Genomic DNA, 21,169 nt, shown 5'->3' with positions numbered 1-21,169 from the left:
CGAGGATGAGAGGCATTTTAGGTGCTGTTCTGGGTGAACTCCAGTAGGGCCAAATACACCCAGGTCTCTCCAGTGGCTCCTCTTCCATGAGATCTATATGCTAGGCCATATGTTAGACCATTGCAATTTGAAACAAAATGATTGCATTTCATCTAGTACAGATTAGAAACAAATTAGGGATTCTTCATTTTGAATTTATATTTCTCAGCCACAGAAATGGCAACTAGATTTTGAGAGTTTGATTGTTTTTTTCAGTGCTAAGCAATAAATGATACTAGGTGTATATGTGATTGTAAAAGAATTTAATGAAACACATCTGAGGACTGCTGACAGTCATTTGAGCTGAAAATTTGTTATGTCTTCTCTGTTAAACTGTTTTAGCACTATAATCTTTGATAATTAAAACATAATAATTTTTAAGGAGTTCTTTTTACAGCTTATAGTAATTTTGCAGCTGATTCTATGTCAGGCTTACATTAAACATTGAGTTTAAATTATTAAATTATATTTTGTGCAACAGTAATTTCCATTAGAGGATATTTTTCATGTTATTTGCTAGGAAGCTTTAGACTCCAAAAGAACACTTTTGGCAAAGTGAAGGGAAATATTTGTGAAGCAGAAGCTGTAATTATGAACATGTGTGGCTAAACACCTGTCAGCCATTTGGTTTATACTGAACAAGCTTATAAAATAATATGACCATGTCCCGATACTGGCTTTTGAAAGTGAGCACTATATTTAAGGAATTACTTGGTCATTCCTCTTTAACATCTGGATACTCCGGAGAATCTACCACAAACTTGTTAAAGTGGAAAGTGCAGTTACAGGTAAAGAACTGAACCGAAACACGAGAAGAGGGTATTTCAATGGGAGTCAGCAGCAGTGGGTGTGTTGTCCAAAAAGTGGATTCGTTAACCGGTGTGCAATAGGTCAATAATCACACACTCAGGAGAGGCATTGCTTATTTATTTTTGGGTTGTGCAAGCCTAGGTGCTAGGTGGTTTCCCACAAATCAAGCACCCCAGGAGGACTTTCACACTATATTTATGCACAAAAATTGAGGAGTTAGTAATTTTCCAAGTCCATCCTGTCTACGATGATTGGTTAGTAATTTACATACAATTATAATACTGCTGACACCATACATCTACTACTACACATGCTCAGGGGCAAGGGTCTTCTTGACTTCTAGGTGTGATTTTTAGTATTATAATGAGGGTAGTTCAGCTAAGAATACATGGACTTTAAGTTTTCTTGTCAAGTTGGCAATGTATCCTCTTCAAGGTCTAATGGCTCCGGAATATCCTCGCTCAAAGGCAGCTATCTACTTATTCTTCTGATTAGGGATGCCTTTGGCTTTAACATATACAAAGAACATCTTCCTTGACCTAAGCATAATATTGCTACATTGTTCTAAATGTTTTAACCTTCAACAGGTGGGTCCAGTCTCTGGGTCAGAGGGTGATGTTCCCAGAGCCATCCTTGAAGCCTTCTGATGGAGATATTTAGACAAGGTTTTATTGGAAAGTGAGAGCAAAAGAGCCATTCAAGCTGTGCTCCAGGACTACAAATGAGATGTCGGGCTGAAGGAGTTAGTTGGGCCTAGAAGTTCTGGGTGAGGATGAAGAAAGGTTTCTGCTTTTCTAGGCCCTGGGGCAAACACTGAGCAACTCGTGGTGCCATCCACAGTTGACCATTTCCATCCTAGAACCTGCCACTGTGACTCAAAATTAAGAAGCAAACTGTTTGTTAGGACATGGGCAGTCACAGCAGTGTGACAGATCTGCCCTTCACTTGCCATGAGCCACTGACTTGCCACTGACTTTGTCCTGGAAGTCAGTGGTGGAACTTAAATCTCCTGAGCTGCTGGCCAAATCAGGGGACCGTTCCTGCTCCTTCTGTCTGTATCAATGCTGCATCACTGGGTTCCAAGTTCCCCATTTATCTGTGGTACAGGGGGAATCCTTGAAAGAGCAGTCGGTAGAGCAGTCATTAGTGAGTGCTCCTGCATGCTTGTTCTGTGAAGACTATGACAGAGAGGAACCATGTTTATATAGAGAAGGAGCGTTTGGAAAAAAATTGGAAAATTGTAATATATAAATAATAAATGTTATATATACATAAAAATAACAAATGTGACTGGATGGCTTAAACAAACATGAAATAAGAGCTTAAAAACCCCAAGTCTAAACATTAAAATGTCTGCCACTAAAAAATCAAGTGTATCCTGAAGTTTTTTGTCTACACTGCCCCTTTCTACAGAATCACGGATATGACACAGAAATTATGTCTTACTCCCCAAATGTTTCAATTTGACAAATGTAAAATAACTATTCCAAGCAAGGATTTTACATTTTGAAAACAGGAAAGAGCATGAGGGTTCCTCTGGCCTTGGCTACTGGGGCTGTCTTATATCTGGGAAGTCCTTGAAGACTACACGGCCAGCAGTTTGTCACATTTAGGCAAAAAACCAAAGTACTATTTTTTCTTCTTCTTGCCAACAGAGGAAATATCTTTGCCTATGGAGTAGATGATGTATTTTGTGCATCCATTTGCATGCACCGAGATAGCATAGCTTCCCTGTTTTCTTCACTCAGTGCAGTAGCTAAATGTCATGAATTAGTCTGTGCTTTGCTTTTATTACACAAAAGTTCTTCCAAACGTTTATACAAAAATGTGTGATATATTTTTCAACAGATAGCTGGCAGTGGATATGCATGCTTATATCATTATCACATTGGAATAAAGTGGGATCTCCCAACACTTGCAGCACATGCCCCTTTTCACTTAAATTTCCAAATCCTTAACTTCCTTGCAAATTGCTTTTTACTATGTATAGTATTCATACTATAGTTGTAAACTGTCATACCTTCACATAGTCCAGTAACAAATTTCCAAACAACAGAAAAAGGAGTATTGGATGGTTGTACGCCACCCTGAAGCGTTCATAACCTTAGGCATAAAATGAGGTGAACATGTCTCTAGATGATGAATTTAAATCTCCTCTACTCTGCAGAATCTAATTAGACTGTTACAAATCCTATAGTAAGATCTGGAAAAGACACAAATGCTTATACGGACTACTTTGCCTTAATTTGTTTTTATATAACATCTAAATTATATAACCCTCTTTTATTCATTTTCTGGGTATGCAGTGGAGATTCAAGAGCTTGATCTGATAACCATGGGATTTTAGTGATCTTCGCATCGGCCTCTCTATATCCAACCCTTTTCTTTCCCTGATTTAGAATTAGTGGGCTTTTAACGCACTATGATAATTTGTTCAGTATTTCACAAAACCTGCCTTTATTACTTCTTCCAAAGTCTGTTTCTCTATAAATCTAACCATCCACCCACATATCTGAAATACGAGTACTGTCAGCTTAATAGGTCATCAAAATATATAGTGGTATTAAAATTCCGTAGTTTTGCAGTAGGAGGTATAAATGCAGCAACACGGGTAATTTCTGTGTAGAAGGTTAGTAATTCCATTGTAACATATGTTTTTCTTTTGCATGTCCTCTATAAATTACAATAACAGTTTCTGTTTGTCCTTCAGTGTTGCTTAAGAGGGACAAAGAATGGTTGAGAATCCTGATTTTATGATAATTATTGTATTATAATATTATTTTAACTATTTTATTTTGATATAAATATTTTATATTAAATAATATGTTATTTTATAATAAATAAAATAATATTTTACTTATAAAATAATACTATTATTTTATTAGCCTTTCCCCTCTCCTTCACTGACAGCAAATCTAAAAAGCATCTGATCCTGAAAGTGAAGGGATTTCTGAGCAGGAAAATAGAGTGGGATTAGCTTGAAAAAATATAGCAAGGTTTGCTCTTTCACTGTTTCTGACTCTAATTTCATTTTCTAATCTTAATTTTTCAAACACCCTTTTTCTGTTGAATTAGGAACAATGTGTTACATATTTTTATTGTTTTTTATAATCTAAGAAATATTGACCTATTTTGAAAACACTTCTTCCTCTTGCTACTTAAAACTTTCATTGCTTTAATTGTTGTTATTTTTGTATGCAAGAACTAATCAGAAACTTGAGCAAAATGTAATCTTATCTGAGGAGAGATGGATGTGGATCTCCAACATACCGAGTGACTTCAGTTGGTGAAGTTAAGTTCTATACCCGCCTCTTTAGATTATAAGACATTATGCAAAGCAGAGATCAACTAATGGACCTTAAATTAGTGTGAGTGGTCTACAAAAATATGGCATATAATTACATTAATCTACTTTCCTTGAAGTCAGCAGAAAAAAATTGCATCAGTTTCAGCAGGAAAAGGGTTATAGCTAGACTATAACCTAGATCTACATCTAGATCTCTTGGTTTCTTTGACCCTTGTAATTGAGCAATGCTCTATTCTGCAAGTATAGTCTGGTATACAGGTTTAACATAAAAATAGGATTTAATGAAGTCGAAAGGAATATTTATTCGACTAGCACCTGCTGTATTAAGTTCTACTTGGAGTGTGACTAAGGGTGTACCTGTGAAAATCCTCTGACTTCAGGAAATACAATTGTCTTGAAAAAAAAAGAAAAAAAAAGAAAAAGAAGAAACATGACCCAAAAAAAAAAAAAAAGCTTTCTGTGCTGTCAAAATAGCTGTTATGCTAGGTTGGCTAATAGTCTGATGTGGATGGATGGCTCTGTAGTGTTCTGGCTGTTTCTTCATCAATCTGATCACAGCCCAGGCGACAGCAACGGGGTTGTACCTCTAATTCCTCAATAAATGACCCGTGTCTGTCTGTCTTTAATCAGACAGTCCCCTTCATCATTCAAATCACTTAGAAGTTGCTGTGGAAAGGGGTGTGCCTACTCCTTGTGTTTAGTCATTGCTTGATATGGGGAAAACCTGTGTATGGGAGAAGGAGGTTAAAATCAATTGTACTGCAACGTGTGATCACCTTTGAACATCCGTTGCAGTGTTCCTGCCAAACCAACAACGATAGGAACAAACTAACCTTTTGTACGGGCTTTCTGTTGGTGCCCTTTGCAGAAAAAAATGACTGCTGCTTCTTTAAGTCATGGGAGCTCATGTTTGCTGTGACAGCTTTCCAATTGTTAAATAAACTCTGACCATGAGCAGCTGTCAGACAGATATTGCACTACAGGCTTCAGTTAAAAGGAGCACCAGACAAGCATTTCAGTGCCTAAAGGCTCTTGTTTCACTTTTTTTTAAAGACACACATTTTTTTTTTTTTAAATACAGTCAGATAATATGATTCCTTGACTGAGAAAAAAGTTGTATTTTAAACATTCTGCCAAATTTTCCTGTGAAAGTTATAGGATGTGATTGTATCCATTTCTGAAAAACAGTCTGTGAGGAGCGTGAAATATGTTAAATGTACACTTTTGTCTGGTGGCAAGATGGGAGAATTGAGATGCAGGAATACTGATGTTAGACCTTACAAATAATACTAATGATATTATTTAAATTCTTGTGGGAAGGTAAGAGTAATTATACTGAGCTTCCTCATAGTTGTAGAATGCCATTTTATCATTTGTACTTTTGATAGAAAAACCCTTCCGTAGTTATTTTTATTGTGTTGGACCCTGCTGTACCAACTACTTACAGGCAAGTAAGAAAAGGACAGCTTTCACTACAGAAGGTGTAATAGGCTAAAATGAATATGGAAGAAAATAATCTTTTAAGGTAAATATACAGTCATTACTGAAGAAACATTATTATTTACATTTAAGTTACAGCTGAGGAGAGAAATTGCTGTTAAATTAGAATGAAGATGGACTTCTTCCTATGCCAGTTTAGAAACTGACACTGTCTACCCTAACCTGCCTAAAAGTCAAGCATGTAGCCTAGCTATGATGGAGAACCTGGACTAGGAGCCAAAGTTGTCTTAGGGCTCCACTAGAGGCAGTGTAGGAGGTAGGCGGTTCAGCTCACCTGGCTGAGGATGCAGTGGGTCAGCTCTGGAGGTGTCTTTTCCCATTGACTGAAGCAGAGGCCTAGTTCAGTTGCAAATTAAAACAAAAAAAGGAAAACAAAAACTAGTCTGGGTGACTAGCTTCAAAAGGCAAGGTATGGCCTAGTTGTGTGGAGACAGGAATTCTAGACAATATATAAGAAGTATTAATTGAAAAATCAAGAATATTTTGCAACTTAAAGAGAGAAATGATCCATATTTCATTTACAAGTAATGTAGTAATAAGTAATTCTATTTACTTATTGAAGGGTAACTTCTTCCAGAATTTCAAGTTTAGCTAACTGACTAATATATGTTCTCACCATTCCAGTTTGCTTTTAAGACAGAGAGGAATATATCCAGTAAAAATACAAAGCAGTGGGAAATGAAAAAAGTCAATTTAAAAATAATTGCTCCCTGATTTTTTCTATTGACTCCTCTTAGAAAAAACACACAGAATTTTTATAACTGAAATGGATCTTAAAAAAATTTCAGTGTGTTCAATTATTTACTTTATGCCTTTGAAAACACTTTTGGGTAATGTGTTTCTTTTTTTCACCTTTCATATGCCTCATTCTTTCACACAGAAAAATAGAAACTATTAAAAAATGGAAGATGATAGCATTCTTTTGTTTTTGTTCATACTTGTGCTTATGAGTTGGTACCATTCTCACAGATACACATGATGGTGTACTGGTAAACATAATACACCATAAGATGTGGTTTTTAACAAACTGATTTCTATACAAAACTAAATGTTCATTTAATATAGGAGCTTTGTGGAGTTTTAAACCATGAAGTTAATTTATTTTATATCAGATATTGGAAAGCAAAGTATAGAAGGGAAGGTTTGGGAGCATTAATACAACAATGGAATCAATTGTAATAGTCAATGAAAATGTAATTGGTCCCTAAATCCCAACATACATCATGTGGCTGTGTTAGAAGTGTAGGATGTGAATGAGCAAAGAAATAAAGCAGTAAGAGTACTCTTGGTGATACAATGCAAAAGGAGAATGCAAATACAGACCATGACTCCATTGACCTGCTGCACCTATTAGCCTCTGTTGTACCTCCTTGGAAAAGCATCAACGGTAACCTGAGGCTGTCCACTTGTTATTTGACTTGGTGATAGGTTGCAAAGTGACTCAAATGGTGCAGCAAACATTCACAAAGAATGGCAAAATAGCCTGAAGATTGGTGAAATCACACAAAGGGTAAGAAGTGTCAAGAAAAATCCAGAAAAGGCGGCCCAGTTCAGTGGATAAAAGGAGCCTTTGGACACCTCTTAAAATACTGTGTCTGTCTGGACATTCCCTTAGCATGCTTTGTTTTGTAAGCATTTAATGAGATGTTAAACCCTGCAACAGAGAGTTCTGATGGGGCACTGGAGGACAAATCATGGAGTCTCCAGTCATTTTACTCATTCTGCTACTGCTCCCTGAATTTCTCAGGATTTGTCAAGAGTGGGGTGTATACCAAGTGAGAGGTAGACCCTTTTTGAGGTAAATCCTCTTTTCATGCCATGATATGGAGGGGGTATGTCTGGAAATGGCATTATCAGTAAGACATTTGCTCAAGCCTTTCTTCCAATATGTACTCCCATAGTTTCCCATTAAAAGGCTCTATTACTAGGGACGTGGTTTACTTTTACTAATTTATTAACAGTTTATTACTAATCAGCTATGGGATGACTGAATTCTTAACAACTGTTGTAGTACCCATCAGTCCTTTTTAAGTGCCAAAGGGTTTATCCCTGTAAGCATTTTTTACATTTAATGTTACATGTTTTTTTTACAACTTCCACAATTTTCTGCACATCCTTTTTCCTTATGGAGAATCCAATGAGTATTTTATACAATGGAACTCCTCCTGTCAAGACTTTAGAACTAGTTTATTTAAAAGTGTTGATTTTACAGTCTTAAAAGATTTTTTTAAAGCTTGGCCCAAATTGGAAAAAATACCTGCAAGCTAAAAAAAATTGTTCGTGGAAATCTAGATAATCACAACCTGTGTGATAAAGTCTTCTCTTGCATTATTGATTTGGCATACATAGTCATTCAATTGATATAGTCTTCTTCCCAAAAATTTGGAATTATAACTCAGCATCCTGCCATCTGGACTAGAAGTCAGTCTTTGTTGAGTGCACTGAGATTTTAAAGGGTAGACAGTCTTCTGAAAGCTTCTAGCCCCTGGGAACTAGATCAATTAAAATTGCTCAGTGATGAATGAGAATAGTGAAATAATTTCAGTCTAAAACTTTTTCATTACTTTTTTTTTTTCTTTTTAAATTTAAGGTGGGTTAAGATGTAATTTTTGTATGTCTGAAATTCCTGGAATTCAGTGAGGAAATAATGGAAGTGCTGTATAGACAGACTAAAATCACTGTTCTTTATCCAAAGATTTGGAAGGGAAAAATAAAGATATGACACAATAGAAACAAAGGATATGACACAATAGATGAGAGTGTCAAACAAGCCAGGCCAGAGGCTGGAGGGAGGATGAAAACAGTCGTATATTGGGCAGAAGCTATGGTTAATGAGAAACCATGGTTACAACTTGATAGTTCAATTTCTGCTACAGTTTTTTGTGAAGGCCTCAGAGACACTTTGGACTAAACTTTCAAAAAGTTCTTGTTTACTGTGGCAGAGTATTCTGCTTGTGGCAAATATGACTCAAAAAGGATTCATGAGAGACAGTGTATTGATTGTGGAGTGACCCATTGTGAAGTGACCCATTATTGATTGAGAAGAGGGATTTGTCTTAAATCTGTCACTTTTGTAAAACTGGGTACCTTTCTGACTAGGTAGTTCCCATTAAGTCTTTTATGCTTGGATGACTAATCCCTTTTTTCTAAAGCATGAGGCAGGATCCTTTAATAAAAGTAGCCATGTTGCAACTCCATAAGAGACATTGTTCCCTTTTAAGATACTGATTGTGGTTTAATAAAAAATGTGTTAATGACCATGGAAAGAAGAAGTAAAATCAGTTCTCCTTGTTCTTTCTTAGTCTTCCAAATTTTCCATATTGCAGAAAATATGGAGTCTCTCTTTTTCCTGTCTCTCCTACTTTCATGAATAATCAAAGCAGTCATTTGTTGGGTATCAGATTAAGGCTAGGAAACGGCTAGGATAAATATATGTATCTGTTCCAGGTTTCAGAGCAGTGAGCTGTGGTAATGACAGGGATGATATGATAGATGAGTTGGAGATCAAACTTTCTGTCTAGGCAAGCAACACAGCCTTCTTCTGAACGTGGACCTCACTGGAATAAACTTGTACCGTGGCTTCTTTCCTGATATAAAATGTGACATGGCACAGTACCATAAAACCTGTATTAGATCCTTTGCTTTTCCAAAGAGTCAGGTTTAGCAGGCACAGGGAGCCAAGCATGCAGAGCAGCAAATAGCTGCATGTTCCCTGGTGAAAAACAGCAGCCAGGAGTAGGCGTGCATTGCCAAAACAGCTCATGCCACCTATGCCTGCTGCTGCCTGTCCCACTGCTGCTTCCTTGGAGTGTCCAGGGAGGGGCTACAGGCCAGAACATTTATTCTGATTTGTCAGCCTTCTCCCAGTTGCTGTTTTTCTCTGCTCGTGCTATCTGTTGGGAGAGGGACCTCAAGACCCTCAGGAAAGGTGTTGCTGGGAGTGAGCTGCAGGTCAGGCAGGTTGTCCTGGCAGGCAGTGTACCAGCTCTGTTGCAGTGATCTTTGCTACAGCCAGTAATAGATAGGATGGCACACTTGGCTTACAGCTGGCTTAGTGTGGTGGCCACCACAGAAAACTGTATGAGAAGAATCAGGACATCAAGTCTGGGTAGAGGCTCTATTAGAAAAAAGGGAAAAAAGAAGGTAAGTTAGGCTCTATCACATTTAGAACAGACCTCGGTACCTGTCACCAAGAGGCAGCTCCAGTGATGTACTTGATAGTGAAGACAGTGTCTGTCCTGGAGAGCACTAAGCAAACTCTAGCTTATAAAAAGTAAAAGAAAGGAAAAAGCAAGTGGCTTAGATTTAAGTCAGTGAAAGAGAACACAGTCAGGGTGTAGCTTGAATATTTTGGTCCATTCCAAGCTTATTATTTTTAAGGCACAAAAGACAAATCTTGTACATTTTGTATTCAATTTTATGAACATATTCTGAATTTTTGCCCTTTACTTGTGCTATATGATTTTATGTAATTTCCATTTGACAATGATCTGATTGTTTGTATCTGTTTTCTTTTTGGTTTCTGTAGGATAAAGTCATGGGTAGATAAGATGCAAGAAGATCTCGTAACATTAGCACGAACTGCAAGCGGAGTGGACCAGCTTGCTGCGGTAAGAAAATACACCTTAGATTGCAATAACTAGAAAGTGAAGTGAGTGGTGTGCGTCATCTAGGCATTATGATCGTTTCATCACAGCATAATAAAAAAAATTTGGGGAATTAAACTCTGCAGTGCTTACTGAGAGAGAAATGAATAACAGAGACATCCATCAATTTACCCTCCTGATGTTGCAGTACTTGCTCATTGATAATATTTAATCAGTTTTGCAGTATCAGACATAAGGCTTAGCATTGTTGCAACACTTCCACCTGGAGCAGGCGCTTTTATGTTCTGTTTGTCAAATACGGTATCCAGGAGGCAACCATTCATGGCAGTGAAAAATTCTGCTCTCTATTAACAAGGGAGACTACTTTTCTGACACATATTTCCTGAAATGAGTCAGCTTTTGGTTAGAAGAAACATAGATGAGAATGAAAACTACTTTTATTCAGCTGTTCCAATTTAACCGAAAGTGTGTTTTAGGGAAGAATTTACAACGCTTCAGTCATTGAGAAGAAACTGTTCCATTCATAGAAGGTAAAAACACATCTGAGACTGCAGAAAAATGAAGTCACAATTCAGAAAATGTCAGGATTACACTGCCTGTACAACTTTGTGTGTATACATCACGGTCCAGTATGCAACCACATGATCATAGATTTCCCTTTCCCTATCCCTGCACAAGTCCCATGGCTCCTTCTGTGAACCGATGGATCTCTGGGTTGATGTAGGACTGTATAATGAAGGGAAATTTTGCTGTTATATCAGGAAAGGAAGTTATTTTGTTAGCCAGCAAAAGCCCTTGGTGCTGGGGAACTGAACATGAAGCCGTGAGATTTGGTTTTCAGAAGTCATGATCTCTCCAAATGATACATGAAATTAATAGTAGCTGTGTTTCAAAGCCATTAAGAAACACACAGAAAAATCTGTGTGTTTCACACAGAAGTTTCTCAGATTTAACACTATATATATATTAATGTATTCCTTTGGCCTTAAAGAATTTATCCTGGATATCCATGTCTCATGTGAATCCTGCCCCAGAAGACGTTTTCACTTTACTGACAGTAAGAGAAGGCTAGATGACTAGCTCAGATGTCCATGTTTTACATTGTGGAAGCTTCAGTTTAGATGAGATCACCACTGTCCTATAGAAGGAAGAGCTGTGTCACTGCATGCACATGAGGAACATAAATGAAGATTGCAGAGATTATTTTCAAATATTTGAGTGCTTCGTATTGCAACACAATTTAAGGCAGATGCTTTAGATACACTTTTTATTCTTGGAAAACCCCAACCAAACTGAAAACAAAATCTTGAAATCCTAACAAAAAGCATCAGATTGATACACACATGGATTTCCAGCATAGGATCTCAACAACACAGAAATGCCTATCACTTGAGCTTTCTGAGGAACCCTAAGTTTTACCCAGCACAGAACACTGATGGGATTTTCTGTAGATGGATTTCATATGTATTTGCTGACAAAGAACAATGAGGTTTACATATCATGTCTCTCTCTTCAGGTTTTGGTGACGAGTTTCTGCTAAGAGGAGGGAGGGCCCTTTCTGCTCATCTGATCTAGGTTCTCTTCTGCACTTGAGGTGTCTCTTTTTCCCCACCGTCTCCTCATTCAGCATCATACCTCTGCTCTACCATTGGACTTCCCATTCTATTCCTGCTGTGCTGCGTGGGCTATCTTTCATCTCTCCTCAATATATTCTCTTTTTCTGTCCCAGTTTCTACCTTTGCTGCCTCACCAGTCTGCCTTTCTCCCTTACACTGGCTTCTTATCCCTATTTTAGGATCTCTCTCCTCAACTTTTTCCAGTTCAGCGCCTCTCTCTGGACTCTTTAGTTTGTCTTAGCATTTCCAAAACATTATGCCCAGGTGTGTATGGCCAGCCTGTCCCAATACTCCTATTGCATCTCTTCTCTTCCACAGGTATTTTACTTCCCCCTTCTCACTTTTCCCTCCATCACTAGTTTTCAGTCCCAGACCTGTAGTTTTCTCCCGTATGCTTTTTCTATTTCTCTTCCCCTTCCAGTCTCTTCGCTCCTTATTCTTTGCCTGCCATTTTCCAGTCTGTTATCTCCTACTTCCATATCCAAATCTCTTGCCCTTTGTTCTTCATTCAGTTTTCATCTCCTCTTTCTCCCACTGCTTAGACCATGAGGGTGGAGAGATCACCCGAGAGACCACAGCAAGTCTGAGTTTTAGCTGCAGAACAGGTGTAACGTTCTATAGGAGTGATGTCCTCTGGGTTGGAAAACACCTGTGTGTAGGTTCTCAGGGATTTAACTGATAAAATTTCTGCAGTGACCTGCAGGTGTTTTGCAGGCTAAAATTCATTAAACACCAAGGAGTAAAAAGTGTATCTTTGAATACACATGTTGAGTTTTTAATCTACATTGCAGAGGCAATAGGGTATTTCAAAGGGAAATGAGTTACAGAGGATTTCTAATTTGAGCAAAACAAGGAGTTAATGTCTCAACAATTTTGCCTGGATTTCCATGCAAAGACCACATAGTAAAATAGATAATGAAAAGCCAAGAAATTGACACTGTCACCCTTTTTTCCCTGAGGAAAATGTTAGTTTATGTAGTTGATATTCGGCAAACTTACAAGCTGCTAAAACAGTCTCATAATGAGAACTGCTGGGCAAACATAATAATATGTAGTGCTACGAGCTATACTTAAAATATACCACAGTGACATTCACGCTGAGAAAAAAAACATTAGTCTATGAATACTGTAGGTAAGTTTATTTTTGAAAGCCAAAATTTATAGCCCTCTTCAAGCAAATAATAAGTTATCTCAGAGGGTATCCACAAGGTGGTCAGTATGTGCTTATAATCCTAGGATTAAAAACATGAAAGGGGAATGTTTCCATGTGAAATATCACTCTATATCAAAGCCGTTTGTTTGACCTACATTGCATGATGTCTTTCCCTTGCCACAAGGTTTTAATTAGCTCTCTTGCCTGCAAGGGAGAATGCAAAGCCCTGCGAGGTGTGAGCCAGGCAGTCTCTCCCTCTTTCCTCTTGTTTACAGGCTATTGTCACTTTCCCATTTCTGAATGACATCCTTTTTTTTTTTTTTTTCCTGCTCACTGCCTATTAATGTTTAGTCAGATCTCTTCTGAAATGAAACACAATCTTGGAAAAATGGAGACTACAAGATGTTAAAACATCATGCTACCTATAAAAACTATAGGCTATAAAGGACTATCACTTTTATTCACAGAACTTGCCTTCAGTTGCTCAAGCTTTAAAAATACTTAACAGTCAGACTGAATTTTCAGCTCTGATTCTGACTTATCACTTCTTCTAACTCCAGAACTGTTTTGACCAAATCTGTAGTCTTTATATTTTTGGAAAACTTCAAAAAATAAATACATTTATTTGTTTTTTCTGCCCCTCCTCCTTTCAAAAGCAAAAAGAAGGAGCAGAGTGTTCATATTATAAAATAGTAGACATGACTTTCTCCGAACAGCTGTAGTACCAGAGTGTGTAGGGTTGGAAAGCTGTACTTTGGTCAGACAGATTTTTGGTAGGAGAAATGTCTTTTCTTGTTCTAGGGAAAATCGATTTTAATTTGGCTGAGTGATGAGGTTAAAGATCATACCAAGGACGTGTAACAGATTATAACCATTTTACAGTCTGGTTAACCTCTCCCTGGACTCAGGTGAAGAAGTCCCACTCTGATTCAGCTGAAGTTACAATCTGTGTCTGCTTCATACAATTGAGTCTTCTATGAAGATCTCTAAAGTGATCAAGATAGCTCTCAGAGTAGTACAATCACTATGTTCTCAGCTAGAGCGAATCAGTTCTTAAATAACTAGGGCTTTTTCAATGAGCTGCTGTGCCAAGCAAGTTTATGGTGTTTGCATAACTTTTTGAAGATATCTCAGGGTTCATCAGTGCTATACGTGCTCATATGTGCATTGGATGTCTGTGGGTCTTTGTGCTGCAGGAAGTTATATTACACAGTGGTCTCTTCTGGAGAACTGTGAAATATTCTGGTCATCATGAAGAGGCATAGGAGCACTGCCTGAACTCTCAATTAATTTTATTTTAGACTGGGAGAGCTTTTGACCAGAGAGAATGTAAAACTTAAAGTGTAATATGTACTTCCAAAGGAATAAAAAAATTCAAATCTAAAATACCGTTAAACTCAAGTGAGGGACTTGTTAGGTGAATAGCAGACCTGTTGAGATCAGTACCTATGTAAAAGTCTGATTTATTCTGCAATGTGGACATAGATATCCAGGGAGAGCATTTTTTGTATTTAAGGTGTTTACATTCAACATGTACTCAATTTGATGGAATCATGTTTAAGGAGAGGACTCTCCTTGGAGGAGAATTTCCTTTTCTTTGTTCATTGACAAATTTCTTACAGTGACTTGGAATCGCAATCTTGTCCTAGTGACTAACCACCCTTCCTCTTGCTTTTGCAAATATAATAGAGCCATTATAAGCCATTACAACTTTAATTAATCATAACTTTTGAAATTATCTGTATAGCGAGGATACGTGATGATATACTAATTAATATTCTGCATAGTGTTAAAAAAGAGAAAATATCTGGGATTTGATTTAGTGAATTACTTCAGTAGTGACTGTGTTTCTGAAAATACGAATATTTATATGTCAATGGACATTTCACACACCTTTTCTCTTAGTAACAATGATGACAGCAATATAAAGCCTGTAGTAAGCAAAATTGTGAAAGAAAGCTTGGATGCCATTAAATTAGGAGTTCAACATTGAGGCTATACTTATCCACAGCCTTAACCAATCAAACCAGTATAACTGGAGTAGAAGGAACAGACCAAATGGGTATGTGTAAGACATGGAGAGGCAGGCAAGAGCTGAGGTTTATTATGAACAGAGGAAACATGACCTTTAATTTATAGATGTGTCTTTACTCACTAATTGATATTTGCCATACAGAGAGAATCCTGACTCAGCTAAGAACTGAGTTTAGAGTTTCATTTTTTCATTTAGAGTTTTAACTCCAGATTATTCTTCCTTTGAATTAGTTGTGGTAGATTACTGCCACATACTGTACTGATGATACTGTATGAATCAACACAAATACTGGTAACATTTAAATGTATGTTCTGTTATCAGTAAGATCAACTGTGTTTAAAGTGTAGTTCCTCCTTGTGTCCTTCAAGTCTTATTTACACTGTCTGGGAATGGTCTCAAAATGGTCTTCCAAAAATAGTTTCAAAGTACATTTTTAAATACTGCTTTTTTTGGACATTATTAGGAGTTTAGGCGAGATCTGGGAGAATTCCAACTTGAATTTAATACCAATGGAATATCCTCATTACAGTAATGCAAAGATTGCTGCAACAAGGCAGGAAGTCAGGATTCAAATGCCAAAATACTCAGCTGGTTGAAAACTGGCAGAGCTCCACTGACTTCAGTGGATTACACCAATTTACACTTACTAAGAATCATGACTAACAACATTTAATTTACAATTCAAGCAGGTAAAAAGTAAAAAGTACTTTGAAAAAATACCAAACAAACATTTTTACAAAAGAAACAGGGGCTTTTTTTTTTTTATCCTACTGCTGCTGTAGTTGCCCAGCTGAAAATGGCATTCTATGATTTAACAGATCTTTTTTCCTCTAGAAGAGCAAAGAGAATGTTCATAAGAAGGTGTTGTATATACAACTTGAGACTTGAAAGCAGGAAGACAGGATACACAGGGAAATCTTTCTTAAGGAGGCACAAGATGTCCAATGTCCTTTAAATGTCTCTCAACAAAGGCACAGCTTAGTATATCCCTTTGATGTTATAAGTATTGAGTTTTTAAATAAAAAAAAATCCAGTCATGTAATTGTCCTTTCAACTTAAAAAGGTTCATGTAACTTTGTCTTACTCATGAACTCTCTGCACTGTCAAGCATTATGAAGCTGCTCTGATGTGAACTATATGCGGTTTCTACAAAGCAAGTAGACTTTAGGAAAAAATAAGAGGGAATAGACAGCAGTTTAATAGAATTTTAAAATCCGTGTAGCAAAATAAATATTGAGGATGTATCTGATCTCACTAGCTTCATTATCCGTAGGCATTTTATCTTAGTAAAGACAAAAAACGACACGAAGTTTAAAGTCACATTGTTTACGTACAAACAGTAACCTCAGCATGCAGAAAAACTAGGTGAAGAGCCTACTGAACAGTAGATTTAAGTAAGTACATAGTCCCATTTTGATGAAAGTGTGCTTAACTTCCATTTTTACATAGACCTTTCACAGCAAAGACCCATGCTAAGCTAATTGACAGTTCCTTTAATCTAATAAACTACAAGAAGTATGCTTCTGATTTCTAGCTCCTGAAAACCTCTGGGGACAGGAGAGAGGAGGGAGGGATCCCTGCAGTACCCAGAAAGGAAGACCTCAGAGCAGAGAACATGCCTTCTAGCAATGCACAAGCTTGTCTGTTCCAAACTGATTGAAGAGAATCCTCTCTTACATAAACACTGTGTTAAAAATGTGGAGAGTTTTGACATGACAATCACACTGGAGCTTCACTGTGACTGTTATGGCAAAAAAATGCCATCTTGTACAGTGTAACCTTTTCAAGCAATGGCATAATTGAACGAAACAGCAGATAGATAGGCAGTTCCAAGGAAATCTAGTCTCTGAATGTTTCCTTTTTGATACATCGCTGCAAAATCAATCCATGCATGCATGATGTTCATAAGGCATGCTGTTATTACAGTCCCAGGAGCTGTAGAGTGAACCCATATAGACTGACTTGGCCTTTAAATGATATTACTGAGATAGAAATACCGTTTCTCCCTCAAAATGAAAGAGAGATACACATGGATGTTCCATTCACAGAATAAGTCCACCAGCAACTGTTAGAAATTTTTTTATTTATTTTATCTCTCGAATGCTGTTTTATAATAATTAGCTCTTTCTTGCTGAACGCCCAGCCGAGGTTCTGCATGAGCACATTTCATCCATTGCTCAGTGCGAGGTCTATGAGCCTAATGCACAGATGGTGCGAGTCTGCTGAAGCACTCAGATTGGCAGCAGATTCCCAGTCCATGCTTTTAGCTTTTCAGGTCTTGGATCAGTCTCTAGAGTTTAACTGAGATGAATGACTTGTGAGAGAGACTGGTCTCTGATTTGAACTGCCCTAGAGCAGGGATGTTCAGGAAAACTTCTTTCTGCCAGAAGGAATTATAACCTAGGGGTAATTTTCTGTTGGACTCATTACAGAGTTTAGCTAAGTTAGTGTTATGTTCTAGAGGATCTATAGATAGAGGCATGGCACTAACTTATTACCTATAGAAGCTGACATATATACCTTGCCTTGTCCTCTTTATTAACTGTATAGAGGTCTGGGCAAGGGGAGGCTTTAACAACGTACTTGAACTTAGTGTAAAATTTGTATCTGGATGAATGTTCCCTACTGTTATAGGTGGTCTGAAATTCCTGATTTAAAGGCGGTTTGACAGACAAGTTAGCAGTAAATGTTTTCATTCTTACTATTTTTCTCTATGACCAGCATGATATTTATGTGGCTGTTTCTTTATAAAGTTACTGGGCTGAATTAGCAAAGGCTTTATAGAAATTTTGAATTATTTATTAAAAAAATAAAGCTGATTCTCTGAATTGAACTTTTAATTTATTTTTACCAGCTTTATTTTTTTTTAAAACACTATATTTATCAGGTTGCATTCAGTTTGAAAATGATTTAGGCAAAAGCAAAGAGTTTTGTACCTCATGCTATTCTCTGATGAACTACCAGATGGACCTAGGGGATATATGGCCACATTCCAGAATATGCTACATTCACCCTTGTTAATGTTGAAGTAATGGAGTTTTATGATTAAGATAAATATAAAGAAGAAAAGCAAGAACTTGATTTTTTTTTTTTTTAAAAAGATAGTTCGATTTTAAAAATAACAACCAAATAAATACATTCAGTTTACATTTCTCTGGAGATCTTCTATATGGACTTTGATTTGAATGTTCTGATTGCTATAGATTCTAATGAGTTTGTCACTATTTTGACCCTGAATTTTAAAACACTTGTGACTCCTGACCTATAAAATATGAATGTATTGGTGTGCAGTCTCCATCCTTCTTCACCCCTGAAAATAGAAAACGTAACTAATACCAGAACATTTGTAGGCACAACTTGCATAACTGTAAAGCTGTTCACTGTGTGCCCTGGGTGTACTCTCCAGTGCTCTAAGAAAGGAAAGCATGTGCTTAAATGAGTTGAATATGGGAATTAAGGAAACTTTTATATTCATTCAATAATTTGTGCCACCCAGTCAGGTTCACTATGACTGATCTCAAAAGTCAGAAATGTATTGTATCCTTTCTTTTCTCCTTTTGTCTCGTTTTGTTGTCCTTAATGGAACAAAAGACTAACCCACATTTTTTTTGTGTAAAATAGACAAGACTTTTTATGCATATAAACCAAATACAACTAAATTTTGGTGTCATCTTGAAATGAAAATTTAAGCAAAACAAGTGTTTTGAAGTTGTTGAAGCACTGCTTGTATCCTCATTGGGTTACTAGTTTCATATTTCCTGAAACTTCCCTGAGTTCAGGCCATTTTTGAGTGTGCAACTGCATTTGGTATGCGTTTTTGAGTATACAACTGTATTTGGTCTACAACTGCACTTTTCCACAAAAGTGCAGTTTGTTATATTGTTTTTCTAAGGAGAAGTAGAAAAATCTGAAAACAAGGAAGCAGCTCTATTTTTTTTAAATGCCCTCAGTAATGTGCAATAAAATAGATGGTTTATCAGAAAGTTTGGCCGAATGGGCTGTGTATGAGGCTGCTGCTCTGAAATGCTTGAATTCTTTCTAAGCATAAATTGGCTATTGTACACTATTTACACTTGTGTCTTTTGCTTCATCCCTAAGGGGAGGACACCAGTTTGCTGAGTGGGATGTGGCAAAGGGAAGTGAGGTCAGCATTACTTTTAGAATAGAATTATGAAGAGGTTGGTAGAGTGAAACATGGGCATTTCAGGTATTCTTTGAGAAGTCAGAGTCTATTTACCAGAATTAAAATAGTGTATGAGGTGGGTTAGACTGGTTAGAGATTCCCAAAATACAGTAACAGATTTTTTTATAATACAGTATTTACAAAGGTATGTCCCATTTGGGGTATACCACTGCTATGTTCTATGTGCAACCAAACACCAAAGCTGCAGGCATTAAAAATAGAATCCTCCAGACTAAATTCTGTTGAGTTTACACATTGTTAACCAATGTCGAGATGTCAGGAAAATTAAATCACTTTTAAAAATGAAGGCTGGGAAATTTGAAGACACATCTGCAAATTTTCTTTGTAATCCAAATGGAAATTAAGAGATTGTCAAAACACAGGGAGCATCATTTATTATTTGCAGATGCTACTCTCCCTCTGCTCCCTTAGCAATAAACTGGCATTTTAAAGAGTTCCTTCTTCCAGCAAGCAAAATCATCTGTAAGTCACTAAGAATAGGTGGCTGCATTAACAAAGCTTGCTCAGGCTCAAGGGAAGGGATGGTCTAATATTACCAAGTTTTAATTACTATTTGATGATCTGGATAATCTTTGAGCAAAGCACTGTTCTTGGTTCATTTATAACTTTCCATTGGCTTTAACACTAATAACATCTGTCTTACTGGTGCTTATGTTGGATGTTTTTCATAGAAGCTGGGAGCAAATTAAAGATTTTCCTTAAAAAAACCATACACCAAAACCAACAAAAACCTGAACATTCTAGCTAATCAGTTTCCAAGTCCTGTGGTTAGAAGAACAGCAGAAAGACTCTGCTAGTTCCCTGAGACTTGAAATTACCTTTGGGGAGAGAGTCAGTAGGTGTTAAATTGCATTAAGAGCAGCTGAGGCAGGACAAAATTTGCTATGAATAAGTGAGTTTGAAAAATAACGTAAGTGCCCACCTCAAAATGCGCCAAAAATGCAGAAGAAATGTGAAACACTTTCTTCCTATTATTCTTTTTCTGTTACAAGAAAGATTCACTTGTACATGTTGTACGCATCACGAGTTGGGATTTTTGGGTTCTCGTCCAGTCTCAGCTAAAAGCCTGAGCTAAAACTGCCGTGAAACCAATAAATGATGTAATCTTGCTATTTAATACTGTATTGCTATCACTATGAAACAAAATCAAATGCCTTAAAATAACTTTTTCTTAACAAAGGGGGATTTTTAGGTCTGTTTTTGATGTTTGTACAAGAGTAAAGGTAGAAAGCTGAACTCATGTTATGAAGGTTTTAATACAAAGTGACAATTAGAAAAATTACTTCTTAATTTTAAAGTCCTCTAGACTACTTTGTTAATTATCAACAGTCAAAAGTGCCTGATGATTCCATCCTACAAAGTATCCCTGATTATCTGCTTTCCTTCGAGTAGGCACCCGAGTGAGCCAATTGACTCTGGCACTACTTATACTCTCTCTGATGTTAACTGAGGCATAAGTGTTCCCAGCATCTTGCAGAATTCAGCCTGAATGTATTAGTTAAGAAGGAACCAGCTCTGATAATTTTTTTCCTAATGTGCACATCACTACCATGATGTTTCATGGTTTACAACACATCAGCTGCCCTGTCTCTTGTCATCCCAAACCTTTACAGCAGTCAGTGATCAGGCAAGTGATTCTGATAAGCAACAGCTACAGTAAACTATTGGGGTGTTTTTTTCCTTTGTGTTGTTGCCATGAATTTAAAGAATGAAGGCATCTGTGAGTTGCTAGGGAGCAGCTGTAATCTTATTGATACATTATATGTAGCAGAGAGTAAGACATATTTAAAATACTCAGACAGATTTCTTTGAACAGACAGAATGCTCCCTGGGAAGGAGCGTTTTTCAATGTGTTCCACAATGGATCACTTGTGATTCAGAGGAAAAAAATGTCTTGT

The 21,169-nt window shown here is 37.1% G+C and overlaps 1 protein-coding gene across 9 annotated transcripts in view; it reads left to right on the top strand.

Annotated features, from left to right (window-relative positions):
• The window catches only part of CACNA2D1 (calcium voltage-gated channel auxiliary subunit alpha2delta 1), a 433,456-nt gene that overhangs the window by 47,490 nt on the left and 364,797 nt on the right, over window positions 1-21,169 (top strand). For all 9 annotated transcript variants that reach the window (XR_012623660.1, XM_074827917.1, XM_074827916.1 and 6 more), the window contains exon 2: window positions 10,185-10,266. Coding sequence is in view for 8 of the 9 variants with exons in the window: in XM_074827917.1 (XP_074684018.1) it covers window positions 10,185-10,266 (82 nt within the window). In the remaining variant the exon portion in view is untranslated. The remainder of the gene's footprint in view (window positions 1-10,184; window positions 10,267-21,169) is intronic.

The sequence above is a fragment of the Strix aluco genome, chromosome 5, assembly GCF_031877795.1.
Source record: "Strix aluco isolate bStrAlu1 chromosome 5, bStrAlu1.hap1, whole genome shotgun sequence".
Taxonomy (NCBI): domain Eukaryota; kingdom Metazoa; phylum Chordata; class Aves; order Strigiformes; family Strigidae; genus Strix; species Strix aluco.
The sequence above is the reverse complement of the archived record's forward strand: the minus strand, read 5'-3'. Positions and strand labels throughout refer to the sequence as shown.